Genomic DNA, 17,105 nt, shown 5'->3' on the forward strand with positions numbered 1-17,105 from the left:
AAATACATGAATAGGATGGGAATAGAGGGATACGGACCCAGGAAGTGTAGAAGATTGTAGTTTAGTTGGGCAACATGGTCGGCACGGGCTTGGAGGGCTGAAGGGCCTGTTCCTGTGCTGTACTTTTCTTTGTTCTTTGTTCTCTTTATTCTATACTAATTGTCTTGCTCTAACAGAGGGAGATGACAATTGTCCCGCATAGAGTATAACTAATTACCTTACCTTACTCAGAAACAATAGCAAAAGACAATAGCATGTCACCTCCTGCTGTCATGCATGATAGAATCATTGAATCACTACAGTGGCCTTTCGGCCTTCAAATCTGCACCGATCCTCTGATAGAGCACTCCACCCTAGCCCACTTACCCACCCTATCCCAATAACCCCTTAACCTAACCTACACATCCCTGACACAAAGAGCAATTTAGCATAGCCAATCCATTTAACCTGCACATCTTTGGACTCTGGGAAGAAACTTGAGCACCCAGAGGAAACCCACACAGACATGGGGAGAATGTGCAAACTCCACACGGTCACTAGAGGATAGAATTGAACCCAAGCCTCTGACGCTGTGAGGCAGCAGTGCTAACCACTGTGAGTGGATGATCTATCTCGGCGTGATCCCGAGGTACACAGTCTTCATTCAATTTGATTCAGTCCACATGAAATCAAGACGTGACTAAAGGCACTGAATCAAGCAAAGGCTTTGGCCCAGACAATGTAACCTGGCAGTAGTCCTGAAGACTTGTGCCCCAGAACTAGCCACACCCCTAGCTATTGTGTTCCAGTATGGCTGGAACATTGGCATCTATCTGATAACGTGGAAGGTTGTCCAGGTATATCTTGTTTGCAAAAGCAGGACAAACCCGACCCAGACAGTTATTGCCCCATCAGTCTACTTTCAATTATCGGCAAAGTGATGGAAGACTCAACTTTTTGGAACTCTCGAGGGTTTGATTATGCAGTTATGTAATGGAATCACATTATGAATGCTTGGCTGAGCTCCAAACCCCATTCATGTATTTAGCACAGCAAAGGTTGTTTTCATAGCTGTGAAAGGGACTGTGGGCTTTTTTGACAGTTGAATGAGCAGCTAATTGCATTGATGTGTTTTGAAGAGGTTTTTGAATGGTTGTTTATTTATTTTGACAGATTTATGAGCACTTAAAAGGAGAAAATGTTTTTCAAGAGGGGTTTGAATGGCTGTTAGTTTATGAGCTACCAAGGGGATTGTTTTATGTGAGGATTGAATGGATTATTGTTTATTTAGCTGGCCTTTTAACCTTTCCACTTGGGCATCTGTCTGTCTCAATTCCTGCCTTGGGCCTTCTTTGGAGGTGGCAGCCTTGCTCCAGCCCATCCCTGCCAAGACAATAGTGTGGGCAAACACTGCCGGTCAGGAGGTGGGGTTGTAAAACTGGGAAATGGCCCGACTTGTGATTCCTGCCTTAAGATTGATCATGCAGACCCAGAACGCTCTCTCTCACTTGAAGGTAAATGGTGCTCACAAAATCGACCGTACCGTCCTGATATCATAAAATTAATGTTGGACTTTAACTATAAAGACTGACTTCCTGATATGCAAATAAAACCAATTGTGCGATGTTTTTAAAATGCTTCAGAAAATATGTAGCATAGTGGTTGAAACCTGCGGGGTTTTCACCATTTACAGATCTGACTTTCCCAAACTGTTGGGACTGTGTTTCCTCTCATCCCACTGACAGTCAAAGTAGCAGCAATAATAGCTTCATCAAATACTTCAAGTCACTCTGTATCCTCAAGCACCAGCAATTAACAGTATGACAAACAATCAGGGACAAGATAGCTCAGATCAGAGGTTCAACTAAATGGAGAATAATTCTCGAAGTAGGAAAGGTGCTGTGTGTCCAAAGTATTCCTCCCAGAAATACAATCATAAACATTTCAGTCGGCACTGGGTTTTACAAATGTTGCATCCGGTGATGGGGATATTCATTCCCAATCAAGTATGTCTCAGCCATCTGCAAACAAAGATCCATCCAGTCTGCCTCAGGAGGAAGGAGGCGATACCTCCTGACTGGGAAGCCCACATGCAGATCAGCAGACGACTGTGGTTTGCACCAGTGAATGATGGCAATTTGTTTTCTCAAAGTTAGCTTTTTGTAACATCCTTTGTCACCAGTATGGAGGAAGTACTTTGGGTTAAAAGCATTTCTTCCACGATACTGTCTCAGGTCCCGTCTTAACTAACTGGAGCCGCAGCAGAGGCAGGAGAAAAGTCTGTCTTAACAAAATGCTTGTAATAATGAGTTTCACCAGTCCCATACACTGAAAGACTTGTATTAATATATGAAACACCTATGACCACCAGACTTGGTGAAGCACTTTATAACTAGTGAACTTGTTATAACTAGTGAAGTGCTCTCTGAAGTACTGTCCCTGTTTCAGTGTAGGAAGCACAGCAACCAATTTGTGTTTAGCAAGTTCCCACAATCAGAACTGTGATAATGACCAGATGACCTGTTTGTGAGATGTTGAGAAAAATTAGCCAGGGCACCAGAGGTAACTCTTCAAACAAGTGGCATCAGGCCTTCTACGTCTGGACTGACCTTGATTTCTGTGCTCAATTCCTGGAGTAGGCCTTGAACACAGAACCGTCTGACTCCGGTGATAGTGTTACCAACTGAACCACAGCTGACACCAGACATAGGTATTACATTCAGGTGGAGGAGTTCTTTCTGAAGAAAATAAATATTGTGGTATAATTGAAAACAATGATGCTCTTCTATTTCTATTCAACTGTTTAGATTGCCCCAATTTTTAAGCCCAAGACATTACTAATTGACGAGCTGACTGTAATTAACTTTGGAATGTATTGCGTGCTATTGTAAAATAACAAATGGAACTCGGGTTTAGATTAGAAAATTAAATAATCAATTCTATTGTTTTGGGATTTGGTTTTATAATTATGTACTCGTATAAAGTGATAAATCTGTGCCTTTGGATCAAGTAATTAAACCACATTTCTATCTCCCATGAAGCTGAATGTTATCAGTTGATAAAGCGATGTTTTCCAACCTGATCACGTCTTCATGTAGAAATTGTTGATGAAAATAATAATCTAGGAATGCGATTTAAGGGAGAATAGAGGTTGCCACCTACTTTCATCAATGGTCACCGGTAATCATTTTCTTTTCCAAAATCAATATTTCATTTTTCAAAACACTGCCACAATGATAGTTGGTTCATAGAGAAAACACTTATGTAAAGTTAATCTTGAATAGCTGGCGCGATATTAAAAAGGTAACCGTTTATTTTTCTCAAGAGGGTTTCCCCAAAAGAAGACATTGTGCAGAATTCTCTGGACTTTAGGAAAATCACAGGTGATCTCACTGATTTATTTATGCTGAGATGTCTGGCTGGAAAACCCAGATCTATGTGTTACAGCCTGAGGACAAGGTGTGGCCATTGTGGACAGAGTTGGGGAGAAACTTGTTCACTCAGAGAACTTTGAATCTTTGGAATTATCTACCACAGAGAGCTGTGGATGCTCAGTTCATGAGATCAGTCAATTCAAGACTAAGATTAATAGATTTCTTGAACGCTTGGAATCAAGGCATATGGAAACAAGGTGAGAAAATGGAGTTGATGTAGGAATTCAGCCATGATCTTCTTGAGTGATGGAGCAGGCTTGATGGGCCATATGGCCTAGTCTAGCTCCTATTTCTTAGGTTGGTCTCTACAGTGCGTAGTTACAAAAAGGGAAAAGAAAATTTGACTTTCTTGCAAACATCCCTTGTGTTCTCTTCCCCAAGTTCTTCTTCTTGAATGCTAATAGTTGTGGTTGGATGGGGGGGGGGGTCTTATTCCTAATCTGGCAGCTGTAAAAAGAACAGAAAATGATCCTGGGAAGCAAATTTCTTTGTACAATAGGAGAAGTGTCTCCAAATTAGAAATTTGCTTTTTAAATTTCGGTAGTAAAGGGATTTATTTATGTAGCCATTCAATTTAAAATTCTGAAGCTGGTTTGGAATAACAAGATGAATCAAATAGGAAATAAGGAGAGACTTCCATAGCAAACAGCTTACTTGAGCCGATGGAAAGTATCCTATCTTAAAGTTATGTGAACCTTTGGTCCAATTACCCAAGCCTGACTTTAAAAAAATAAACTGAAGATATTGGGAAGCTTTTGCGAATGGGAACAAAATTCCTCCCCTAAGTAATAGATAAAATAAGGTGCATTTCTATCTTTGTATCTGTTCAGTTTTGCTCCTGCACTGTGGTGACAGATACCAAAGTCAAATAATGGTGATTGGTGATTGGTGAGTCAATTAATATTCAACCCGTATACTTACTTATAAGCTCATAATATGCAGATTCTTTTGAATATCAGGGAACTCCAGGACAAAAATCTCTTAAATGCAATTTTACAGATTATTTTGCCTGAACATGTTAAATCTTGCATGACAACACTACTGAATTATTAACATTAACCTCTCTCAGCTTCCTGAATACCTGAATGGAGTTGAAACAAAAAAAAACATAAATCTTCATGTCCATAAGGAATTCAAAATTATTTGCTGCAAGTAGCAAAATGATTCGTCTGGTATTATTTAATATTTCTCCAGTTATGGCACAAAAATTAATTTATTAATATTGGAGTGTATCATTTCTAATGCGTCTTTGTATATGTGCGCACATACCTGGATGCACAACAGGTTTTAAACTGTCTGTAATCCATCAAGATGGATTCTGATGTCAACATTATTTCCCCTCCCCTCCCCAAAAGGTTTTAAAGTGATTAAATTGACTTTAAAGTGTTTTTTTTAAGTTTGGTAAATTTCTCAACGTGTAAACTAAAACTTGCAGTGATACGTATGCATCAACAGCATTTGGTTTTTCTTTTAATGACCCTGAAGAAATAAAGCATGCAATAAACTGCCCCTGAAGAGGCAAGAAACATTAGTTCCCCACACAATAAGGGTAAAACGTTTCCATTTTCAAGCCTGCGGTCGTTCAGAGACATGGGCCGGGAGAACCACTGCCAGTCCATGATCTCTGAAGTCTAAAGGGAAAAACAGTAACTACACTACGCTGCACAGAATGACCCAAGATATGGAGTGAAGGATTGTAAACAAAGTTTTATATGTGCATGCAGATATGTATATAATTACAAGCAATATCTCTGTTAACAATTTTCTTTGGCAGGCCAGAATCCAGCTGGACATGCAAAAGTCTTTTGACTGTCAAAGCAGTCATCTTGTGCATTTGGTTAGAACTCTTGTGAGAAAGTTAAATCTTTACAGCATTTCTAAGCTAAAACTGAGCATCCTCCTCTTCCAACGAAGGAGTTACAGGCCTAGAAACATGAAATATTTCCTGACTGGAGTGTTGAGACTTCTCAGAAGGCATTTCCGCCAGGTTCTTTTCAGACAGTATTTGAAGGATTTCAGTCACTTGCTTCTCAAGGCCAGTCATTCTGTTGCATAGCAACTGAATGTCTTCTTTTAGTTCCATTTTGGCCTCTTGCAAGGTGGTCTGCAAAGCCTGCTCGGGGATTGGGTAAAAGGGGTGTCTGACATCGGCTTGAACTGGGCTGTGCTCCAGTGGGCTGCGGATCTCCCCTGCCTTGTCTAATCGCAGGTCACTTTTCGTAATGCCGCTGTCGCACGAGTCCGTTTTCCTCAAAGGATTCTTTGTGACATCATTCTCCGATTCAGTGCCTTTCGGTTCGTCTGAAAGAATCTCCATGGATTCAGCTTTGACCACATTGTTCCAGCTTTCCTGCTTCTCCTCTCTCGATCCGGGAAAGGAATCAGTGAAGGCAACAGAACTTTTAAGTCTTAGCCATCCTTTTCCATTTCCGGTCTTTGTCAGTATTGAACTGTTGCCCTTCAAGCACATCTGGTCATTCAGCCCATTTGGCTTCAGCTCCACAGTTTCGTGCTGCACCTGGGGCTTTTGCTCATTATTTCTCACAAATGAGAGTGAAGTTGAGATTGGTGTGATTTGAGACACGGTCACCACGCTCGTGCCTGTGGTGGAGACACCATTGTGAAGCAAATGGTTTTCCACTCTGAGGTGGCTTCCGACGGAGTCACCGTGCCCTGCCGCCTGATTCCGCAATTGCTTCTGCTGCTTGAACTTCTGGAAGAGTTTCCGGACGGGATGGTCCACTGGGATGCTCAGTGTAACCTCGTTTTTCAGCCGAAGCCGCTCTTCCTCCTCTTTCTTCACATCAAGAATCTTCCGGAAAATGATCTATAATGAGTCCCAGAGAAAAAAGAATGAAATTAGATTTCCGAAATGGAAGGTTTTTAAAATATTCCCAGAAGGCTGCAACCAGCAAAGCAGAATATTACTTTCAGCACAAATATCATTAAAATGTCTTTCAAAATTCTAAGGTGCATCTTATTTGATAGTAAAGTATAACATGGGTGGAATATCTGAAGCAATTTTATCCTGTTTCATATACATGCAGCTAGCTTTGTTTTGTACGAGGTATGACTCACCCACCTCCTTGTAACTGTTTTTCCTCATTCATGCAATTAATTTTTGATGACTACAATTGAATCTGAAGCTACCACTCAATAGGCATGGCATTTCAAAGGCTATGCAGTCACTACAGCAAGGCATTTTTCATGTCACCTCTCGTTCTTTTGCCAATCACTTTAAATTGCTGCTCTCTGCTTATCAACTCTTCAACCGGTCAAAACGGTTCCTATTTATCGAGTGATCATGAAGACCTCTGGCAACTCTCCTCTTAGCCTTCTCGTCCCTAATGATAGCAATCCCAGCTTCTCCGGTCTCTTCACCCTTCCATAGCTTTCATAGAATCCCTACGGAGCAGAAGGAGGCCATTTGACTCATCGAGTCTGCACGACCCTCTGAAAGAGCACCCTACTCCCTAAGCCCACTTCCCCAACCTATCCCCGCAACCCGATGGCCCCACCCAACCTACAGATCTTTGGACGCTAAGAGGCAATTTAGCATGGCCAAACCACCTAATCTGCACATGTGACCATTATAGTAGAATCTGATCTGTACCCTCTCCAAAACCTTCATGTCCTTCCTGTGCATTAGGTGCAATACTCCAGCTGTGCTGAACAACTGTTTCCCATAGGTTTAGTTTAACTTCCTGTTTTTTGTACTGCATGCTTCACTGTGTAAAGCCCAAGATCCCATAACATTAACTGTTATTTTGACCTGTCTTGCCACCTTCAAAAGTTTATGCACCCCCACGTATCTCTATGCACCTCACTCGCTTTAAAATTGTATCATTTAGTATGTATGGTTTCTGCACATTCTTCCCACCGAAATGTATCACCCCAAAACTTATCTGCGTTGAATTTCATCTGCCACACGTCCTTCTGTCCCATCAGTGATCCATGTCATCCCAAAGTCTATTGCTATTGTCTTCATTGTTTACTACACTGCCAAGAATCATGTCACCCTTTTGAAATTTGTGCCCTCTACCCCCAAGTCCAAGTCACTATTGTCCATCAAATTCAGGAGTGGTTCTAATTCGGAACCTTGTGGAACACCATGTAAACCTCCCTAAGTTTGATTAAACAGCCACACGGGCGATTTTTTGACCTTGTGACATTTGGATAGCTTTCACATTTATTTTTTTCTGCTTAAAAAAGGCTTCTGCAGTCTAACTCTCGCAGTCTCAAAAACTGTTTCACAACAGTTGTGGACCGTGTTTATCTTTCAAATCATTTTTTTTTCAGGACAATATTGGCCCTGTTCATGAGAAATGGCAGATGTTCCCTTGAGTGTTAATGGCTTCACCCAGCAGATTGGAGAAGATACAACAGTTGGCATAATGGAGTTGGCAGCTAACCTGGAATATTTCATGGATACTGTCAATTTAATTATGTACGTAACGTATGCTCCCTTTTTTCACTGCTGTCTCAGAAACGTCTCTGCAAGAGAACTCACTGTTTGAAAAAAAAAAACCATAAATCGCCATTATTCTAACTCATTCTAACCCCCACCAACCTCGAAATTCTGCGGAGATGACACCGGTTTCTATCGGCAGGTCTTTCTGGCCCCGTTGTGGTGGGTTTCCCTCGTGGTGGATGCAGTGATGCCGTGGTAGGGATGGATGATCCCACCAGCGGGAGGGCTCGGAAAATCCCACCCTTTGGGCTTAATTCAGCGTACAAATGTTAAAGTGGCTTTTGGGCACATTTGCAGGGTGTTCCTCTGTTTCTTGGCGGCTGCAGTGCTGAGAAACACCCTGCCATTCAACGGCTATTTTTGGCCTCGGCAAGTTTCTCCCCACTAAGGCCGCACTTTAGTTGATTGATTAGCCCACAAAGAGACACAGAAACAAATGCTGAACAGTTGAAGCGCTGCTCACAGATCGGGGTGCCACTTGGACCTGAAGCCCTGTTTTCTCCCCCGTTTTGGGCTATCCCCCGCTTTACTGGTACCCCCCCCTTCACCCCCAACCTTGCCGAGACCATGGGAACGCCCCCACCAATGGGTTAGGACCCGGGCCCGATCCCTGGTGGTGCTAATGTGCGTGGGTGCTAGAGAGAGTGCTCGGGTACTACCTTTCCCTGACCCTGACCACCCGGGGGGTTTTAATGGCCTGTGAAACCCGTCCTCTTCCTCTCGCCCCGAGGTGCCATCATGCCTGGTTTACATTTGTGTGAACCAGTACTAATCGTGCTCTGGCGAGGTCTTGTAGGTGCAGCCATTAATTCCCAGGCGATGGGTGAATCCAGCGTCCAGGTTTTTAAATCAGCTTAATGGCTCATTTAAATATGCAGATCTGGATCCCGGCCAGTCAGGGCGCAATCTAGTCAGGTGATTCGCAATCGACCTGGCTCCTGGCATGGAACCCGATTTGGGCCTCTTCTGCGCCTAGTGGGGATAGAAGCAAGAAGTTCTAAGCAGGAGAGCGGCCAGCACTTTTAAATAAAGCTCCACCTTAGCCATAATGGACATGATGTTCGGTGCATCGTGCCCATTGTGTCGAAGTTGGAGCTCTATTTAAAAGTGCTGTCTGCTCTCCTGCTTAGAGCTTCTTGCTTCTATTTAGTTTCTCTTTCTTAGTAACCACTATGGTTGACTAGCACGCAAAGGGAACAGTTACTTATCGCACACAATCAAATGCCAAACAGTTGAATAATTGAATATTGAATTTTGCAAGTTCTGTATGATTTTAAAATAACAAGCACAGTGAATAGTGTCACTTGTAAAACCCCAAACTTGAATTGACTACAGAGAACTGGGGGGTTGAGATCAATCCAAAGGGAGAATATAATGGTCTGTACATATCATGAGCATTAATGCAATTTACTGGATATGAAAAATGGGCCAAATGATCTTCTCCAGTTGCAATCATCCTTTCTTTAGTTAAGAAGTACATCATCATGGTAGGGGGAAAATGTAATTGAGAAGATTAGATAAATAAAGGAATTATTAATTAGTTGACACTGAGCTTGGATTTTCAATGCCTGTTGACTATAAGATAGAGGGAGGCCTGGAGAGAGGAAGGCTCAGGCATGGAAGACATCGGGTAAGAATCAGGGATAAGTGTTGATAGCCACACAGTGTAGGTGCAAGGAGAAGTACTCACACTTTCTTGTTAGTCCATAAGTTAAAAGAAGAATCACTTTAGTAAATCTCTAGTAAAAACGTGGGCAGCACGGTCGCATAGTGGTTAGCACAATTGCTTCACAGCTCCAAGGTTCCAGGTTCGATTCCCGGCTTGGGTCACTGTCTGTGCGGAGTCTGCATGTTCTCCCTGTGGCTGCGTGGGTTTCCGCCGGGTGCTCCGGTTTCCTCCCACATTCCAAAGATGTGCAGGTTAGGTAGATTGGCCGTGCTAAATTGCCCTCAGTGTCCAAAATTGCCCTTAATGTTAGGTGGGGTTATTGGGTAATGGGGATGGGGCAGAGGTATGGGTACGGTGCTCTTTCCAAGAGCCAGTGCAGACTCAATGGGTCGATTGGCCTCCTTCTGCACTGTAAATTCTATGAAAAAATCTGTTTAGCTTAGTCAGGTACAATGCAGTCCTTCTTACAGTTGGGAAAGGGCCAAACCTGCATCCTCAGGATAGTCTGTGCTTATCCTTTGTGTATATTTAATCATTCTCAGGATTGAATCATGGCATTTAATATGATTTTTTAGGGCTGTTCCAGACAGGATTTTCCCCACTTATTCTCAATATGCAGTTTAGTTTTTCAACCGTCAATTAGATGCTAAGCCAATTACTGAAAATAATTCAATTAATGTTAAAAAAAAATTTATGTACTGATGTGCAAGCATGAGAAATTGTGGTTATTTCTGAAGATCTGCATTTTTCTGACTTAAATAGACGGTGAACAGCCTTAGCGTGTGTTCATGAAGACTATCTTGAAATGATATCCACCTAGACCTCAGATGGATTCAGATTGGAGCTTATTTAACTTTGGAAAGATTAATGTACTCTTCCTTTACGGCAGAGATTCCGTCAATGGAAGAGGCACAGTGGGAAGCAGCAGGAGAGGAATGATGTGTGTCACAGAAAGCGAGTGAACAAAACGGCCGGTTCCCTGGAATACAATGTTCAGCATTCCTGGGTGAGAGAAACCCGGAGCTGAGTTCACTCAAGAAGCAAGCTGATGGAATCACTGGCATTGCCTGTTACAGCATTCACCATGTACCAAGCACTCTTTGTAATCTACACTTGTCATCTGATGAGTAGCACTCGCCTCATAATTAATTCTATTATATGCCTTGCTAAAGACAACTTAACCCATGGCATGTTCCACTGAGTGACGACAATGTAATTATTTTTCAATTTGTGATGCTAATTGGTGTTTTTAATTAACAGTAAACAGGTTTTGACTAATCATCCAGTGATATATTATAGCAGTTTTCTACATGTCTCCACATATTCTCCAAAGGAACTGATGGGAATTACTATTGGTTACTTAGTGAATGATTGGTTTTATTTAAAAAGAATGAGGAAGGACGGAAATACCGCACACTCTTTCTGACCAGATTAAACGGTACACTCTGATGAGTGACAAGTGTGTAATCCTGTGACATTGCATATTAATTCCCATCAGTATATTTGGCAAAGTACTCTTCTTGTAGTGATCCGCATTACTAACCACCTTAAGTCTGAATAGCTGAAACATCATTTCATAAAGGCATAGATAATATGTGGATTTTAATACTATTAAAAAGTCTAATCGTGCTAGGAATTTGTAATAGTTGCTTTTCAGTGGAGCGATGGTTTATTCACTGCCTGCTCTGATGTTTTATTTCATTCAGTCATGCTGGGTTATTGAGTATGTTGCTCTCCTACTACATGAAATCAAAAATCAGAAGGGGGTACATCAAGTAGTAATGAAGAAGCCCCCTCCTGATAACTTTAGAGGAGGTTAAGTGACTTTTTTTTATTGTAGTGCCAGTCCATTTGAAGTTAATTTGTTCTTATCCTTCATTACCACAGAGATGGAAACTTAAACAAAGGGCTGGCTGGTTAGAGTGAGAGTTCATCAGCATAACAACTAGGGGTAGCAGCCTCTGTTTCCAACTAATTGTTCAGGGAGAAACTTGATATGATTGAGGATATTTATCACATTCTTCTTCAACTATAGGTTGGAGTCCAACAAGATATACTACTTCAGCAGTGATCCTCATTCTCCAAAACAGGAGTTAAGTCCGTGAGAATCACAGCTCAAAAACAAGGAAACCATGATTTCAAGATTTACTGCCACTCCCGAAGATGTTTAAGACATGTGGGAGCTTTCTGATCTCTGTTTGAAGTGTAAAGGTGTGCAAAATAGGTTTGGCCCTGTTGTCAGGCCTAGACTTTCTTTTAGTACACTCCTGTATCATCTTTTATTACACTTCTTTGTATGTTTTGATATACTGCAGAGTGCAATATGTGTTACTCAAAGCTTAGTTGCTGATGAGGTCTTCTGAATCTCGATGAAGAAGACTCAAACTCGTCCAGTCATAACAAAAGGTTTATTGAGTAACTATAACAATAATTGCGTGAGCTCTTTACTTTAACATTGATACTAATGATAACGTCAACAAGATCTAACTACAGTAACTATGCTTAACTACACTAACCATCTGAGCTAATCTTATACTCCTGTCCTGGTCACAGTACACCCGAAAGAGAGAGAGAGAGGCACAATGCAGTTGCTTTTATACCCCTGTTGGTCTGGCCCTCTACTGATCATCTGGTACTACTGATTACACATTAGCAACTTATGTACATGCACATAAAGATCACTACAGACTTGACACTGTGTGGGCCTGAACCACAAGGCCGCAGGATTGGTAGATAGTGGTTATTGGACTTCATTCTGCATGTTACTGACCCTGCATGTGCTTCCGTAGGCAGTTTGCTGAATGGGTAAAAACAATCAATGACCACATGACTCTCCAGCCACCGCCTTCAAGGAAATCTTGTGGTGGTAGGCTTGGAGCAGGCTACTGAGAGGCTCAGGGTAGTTGGTTGAATCACAACTCCCGTGGAATCATAGAATCACTACAGTGCAGAAGGAGGCCATTCAGCCCATCGAGTCTGCTCTGATGCACTTCGCCTTATACCCGTAACCCAACTTGCACATCCCTGGGCACGAAGGGACAATTAAGCATGGCCAATCCACCTAACTTGCATATATTTGGATTGTGACGAGAAAACCGGAGCACCCGGAGGAAATCCACGCAGATACGGAGAGAAAGTGCAAACTCCACACAGGCAGTCACCCAAGGCCGGAATTGAACCCGGGTCCATGGCTCTGTGAGGCAGCAGTGTTAACCACTAGACTCTGGAATATTCATGTACTCGTCCTGGCTCCATAAGAAAGGGTATGATTTTTTTTTAAAATTCATGTCGGAGACTGATGAAGAAAACTGGGGCTAGATTTTGATCTTGGAGGCAGGGATTTGGAGTCAGGAATTTTCCCAACATTGCAATTCCACTGATGTACTGGCAATGCAGGAAGGGGCGATTTAGCCTCCGGGAGGGTGGGATGGACTGGAGTTGGGCCTGCCACAGGAGCTGTGCTGAGCTGAGGAGGCCTGGTTAAAAGGTCTACCCCCGCTCCCAGAGACACCGACCTAATTATGCAGATCACTGTAAATGCCCCTTATCCTCATCCCCCTAACCCTCTAGTCCCCTTTAACCCATCAACCACACAGTGCCCGTCCCTGCTCACCACACTCCCAACAACAACCGACCACTCACCCAAGGCCAGAATTTCATTATTAAGGTGGGAAAAGTGACTCGGGCCATTTCTGGATGCTGTTATTGCACCTCCTACCCAGCAGTGCCTGCCCATGCTATTTATGTGTTGGGAAAGTGGGGGCTGGCTGGTGTTGGAGTCATTACCTTGAAAAGCAGGCCCAAGACAATAATGGAGGCAGGCATATGCTGACACGGGCAGGTTGGAAGGCCTACCTCAGTTCCCAAAGATATTGGCCCAGTTCTGTAAATGCATGTTAGGCATCATAGCCCGCTACCCAGTATCTACTATTGACAGAACTCATGAATTCTTTTAGGAAGTCTTTGTGATGCTCATCACACTGCCAAAATAAACAACAACCATTCAAAAACCTTTTCAACAAAATTATCCTTGTAGCTAATAACTCAGTCAATAAAAATAAAACTCACAGTCCCTTTGTATCAAAAGTATCAAAACTTCCGGCTGATCTGAATCGCTCAGTGATGTCTGAAGCTCAGCCAAGAATTCATATTAGATTAAATTGTCCAAATGTGTTGATTAAATCTCCAGAGCTAAATACATTAAGATCTTTGTTGTAGTGGAACAGATGACCACCTACTTCAAAGGCTTAATAGATACAGAGCTGTTCATCAAATAAGTCAGCCATCTGTTCTACTTGCTTCAAAAGATCAACAAATGGTTAGGCTGTCAATCCAAAAGGTCAGCCATCCATTCTGCTATTTAAAAGACTTAACAGAGGGCTAGGGTGTTACTCAGCGCAACAATCAAACACATTGTCCAGGTGACACCGTAAAATATGAATCTCCATACTGTTGAATCAAGAAAACTTTATCTACTGGAGGAAGCACTCTAATGCGTCTAAAATCTTTTCCACTTTCACAATGTGGTCAATTAAGTGACCATATCATTTTTCAACAAAACCCGATCAGAAGTCCCTGCATTACCAAAGAGCATCTCATTATGACATGTGAAGTTGTGACATTCTTTTGAACCTATCTGTCAAAGGTTCCTGTCTTCAGATTAGATTTGTGATTCCTCTCAGGTGTGTGGACTATATCACCTACAAAATAGCGGAGACCTGAAAAGGAAGAACATGGATGTCCCACTTGCCGGTAAATCCAGGGGTTTTGGCCAGGAATGGATCAGAAACCCTCAGGAGGTGGGTGTTGGGTTCTGGAGGCTGGGGGATGCATAAATGGCTGCTGCCATTTTGGGAAGTGCTCCCATTGGGCACAAGAAACCCCCCCCCCTGCCAAAAGAGATACCCCCTTCCTTCCTGCCTTTGAGCCTGAGGTTGGCCTGGTCTCCTTTGTTCCAACTTACCCTGCCACTGAAGTATGGCAGTGGAGGCAGAAACATGCTCTTAACTGGCTCATTGAGGGCCTAAATAGGCCTAACGATGGATGGCCCAAATAGGCCTAACGATGGATGGCCCGGCTTACCTGTCCACAGGGTATAGCTTGGGGGCGGGCGGGAAGGCGGTGGGTTACCCACCCATTCTATTGTAGGTGCCTCCCTGCCTGCAAATGCACCCCCGGGAGGGAAGGGATGGTAAAACCCCCAGAAATTTCTTTAAAATGTTTAGGTAATCTGAAATTGATTTCAAGAGTGCTTGAAACTGACTTTGCAAGAGTTTGAATGAATTGTGAAGGAATAAATTGTAATTTCCTTCAGCACTAAGGAATACTGGTCCACCTGACTTGGCGACCCTCATGGCTGGCTAAGTAGCTATTGTTGTAAAGAACAATGGAGAGCTGCAGCAAAGGGGAGAACAGAGAAAGCATATCTACAGGGAGGTGTGTGCGTGCGTGTAATACAGGTAAACTGAAGACAGAGTGGATTCTCCATCAGCACGATCCTCCCTTTGGCCAGCAGCGCACGCACGCACGCCCGCGGAATACCCAACGGCGTGGGGGTGCCCATAATAGGAAACCCCTTGGCTGGCTTCCGGGACAGAGATCCCGCTGCTGGTGGGGCGAGCCGCACCAGAAAACGGGTGCGGAGGGACAGAGAATCCCGCCTAGGGTTAGAGCAGAGATTGTGAATTGGATAATTCTACAGCTATGCTTCATTTTGCCAGAGCCGACCAGATTATCAAATGAGAATTATTAAAGTAGTCAGACAAAGAAGACTCCTATGTCGTCAAGATTTCTGTGAATCTAGCCCAGGAGTTCCTGCAGGAATCTGCTATTTGGGTGACGACTGGCTCCATGGGATACCAATAGAATGGAGATACCATTGTTACTGGAGGACCAAATCTATTGAGTGAGAAAAGTGAGTTTCCACTTTCCAGAGGCTGTGTTGGAAAGACTGATATTGCACCACATCAGATGGTGAAATTGGAATTCAATGAAAACAATCGAAATTAAAGTCCAACGATGACCATGAAACCATTGCCAATAGTCATAAGAACCCACCTTGTTCACTAATGTCCTTTAGGGAAGGAAATCTGCCATCTTTACCTGGTCTGGCTGACATGTGGCTCCAGATCCACAGTAATGTGGTTGACTCTTAAATGTCCTCTGAAATGGCCGAGCAAGCCACTCAGCCCAAGGGCAATTAGGGAGAGGCGAGTAATGCTGACCCAGCCAGCAACTCCCACATCCCATTAATGAATTAGAAGTATTTTCGTATCTGCTATTCCATATGTAGTTTATTGTCCGTACTGACTGTAATTTGCTTGTTAATTCAACTTTGATATACGTGGCTTCTGATTAATATTAAAATAAAAGCTACCAAAAGTGGAATCTTGCTGGTAATTGCTTCATTTGGGTGGTGTTCAGTTTAGAACATAGAACATAGAAAATACAGCACAGAACAGGCCCTTCGGCCCACGATGTTGTGCCGAACCTTTGTCCTAGATTAATCATAGATTATCATTGAATTTACAGTGCAGAAGGAGGCCATTCGGCCCTTTGAGTCTGCACCAGCTCTTGGAAAGAGCACCCTACGCAAACTCAACACCTCCGCCCAACACCAAGGGCAATTTGGACATTAAGGGCAATTTATCATTGGCCAATTCACCTAACCCGCACATCTTTGGACTGTGGGAGGAAACCGGAGCACCCGGAGGAAACCCACGCAGACACGGGGAGGACGTGCAGACTCCGCACAGACAATGACCCAAGCCGGAATCGAACCTGGGACCATGGATCTGTGAAGCAATTGTGCTATCCACAATGCTACCGTGCTGCCCTTGAGAACAAATAAATCTACACTATATCATTTAACTGTAATCCATGTACCTATCCAACAGCTGCTTGAAGGTCCCTAATGTTTCCGACTCAACTACTTCCACAGGCAGTGCATTCCATGCCCCCACTACTCTCTGGGTAAAGAACCTACCTCTGATATCCCTCCTATATCTTCCACCTTTCACCTTAAATTTATGTCCCCTTGTAATGGTGTGTTCCACCTGGGGAAAAAGTCTCTGACTGTCTACTCTATCTATTCCCCTGATCATCTTATAAACCTCTATCAAGTCGCCCCTCATCCTTCTCCGCTCTAATGAGAAAAGGCCTAGCACCCTCAACCTTTCCTCGTAAGACCTACTCTCCATTCCAGGCAACATCCTGGTAAATCTTCTTTGCACCTTTTCCAGAGCTTCCACATCCTTCCTAAAATGAGGCGACCAGAACTGTACACAGTACTCCAAATGTGGCCTTACCAAAGTTTTGTACAGCTGCATCATCACCTCACGGCTCTTAAATTCAATCCCTCTGTTAATGAACGCGAGCACACCATAGGCCTTCTTCACAGCTCTATCCACTTGAGTGGCAACTTTCAAAGATGTATGAACATAGACCCCAAGGTCTCTCTGCTCCTCCACAATGCCAAGAACTCTACCGTTAACCCTGTATTCCGCATTCATATTTGTCCTTCCAAAATGGACAACCTCACACTTTTCAGGGT

General features: G+C 43.1%; 1 protein-coding gene and 1 long non-coding RNA gene across 4 annotated transcripts in view; one reads left to right on the forward strand and one right to left on the reverse strand.

The window, feature by feature from the left end:
* The window catches only part of LOC140403881 (uncharacterized), a 111,338-nt gene extending 100,182 nt beyond the window's left edge, over positions 1 to 11,156 (forward strand). The window contains exons 3-4 of the long non-coding RNA XR_011938428.1: positions 7,713 to 7,860; positions 10,443 to 11,156. This is a non-coding gene — a long non-coding RNA (uncharacterized lncRNA). The remainder of the gene's footprint in view (positions 1 to 7,712; positions 7,861 to 10,442) is intronic.
* kcnh5b (potassium voltage-gated channel, subfamily H (eag-related), member 5b) overlaps positions 391 to 17,105 on the reverse strand; it is a 550,001-nt gene continuing 533,286 nt past the window's right edge. For 2 of the 3 annotated variants that reach the window (XM_072492080.1, XM_072492071.1), the window contains exon 11: positions 391 to 6,240. In XM_072492080.1, the coding sequence (XP_072348181.1) occupies positions 5,296 to 6,240 (945 nt within the window). In that variant the 3' untranslated portion in view covers positions 391 to 5,295. The remainder of the gene's footprint in view (positions 6,241 to 17,105) is intronic. The other variant, XM_072492088.1, reaches the window with a different exon arrangement.

Source organism: Scyliorhinus torazame, chromosome 2 (assembly GCF_047496885.1).
Source record: "Scyliorhinus torazame isolate Kashiwa2021f chromosome 2, sScyTor2.1, whole genome shotgun sequence".
In the NCBI taxonomy this organism is placed as follows: domain Eukaryota; kingdom Metazoa; phylum Chordata; class Chondrichthyes; order Carcharhiniformes; family Scyliorhinidae; genus Scyliorhinus; species Scyliorhinus torazame.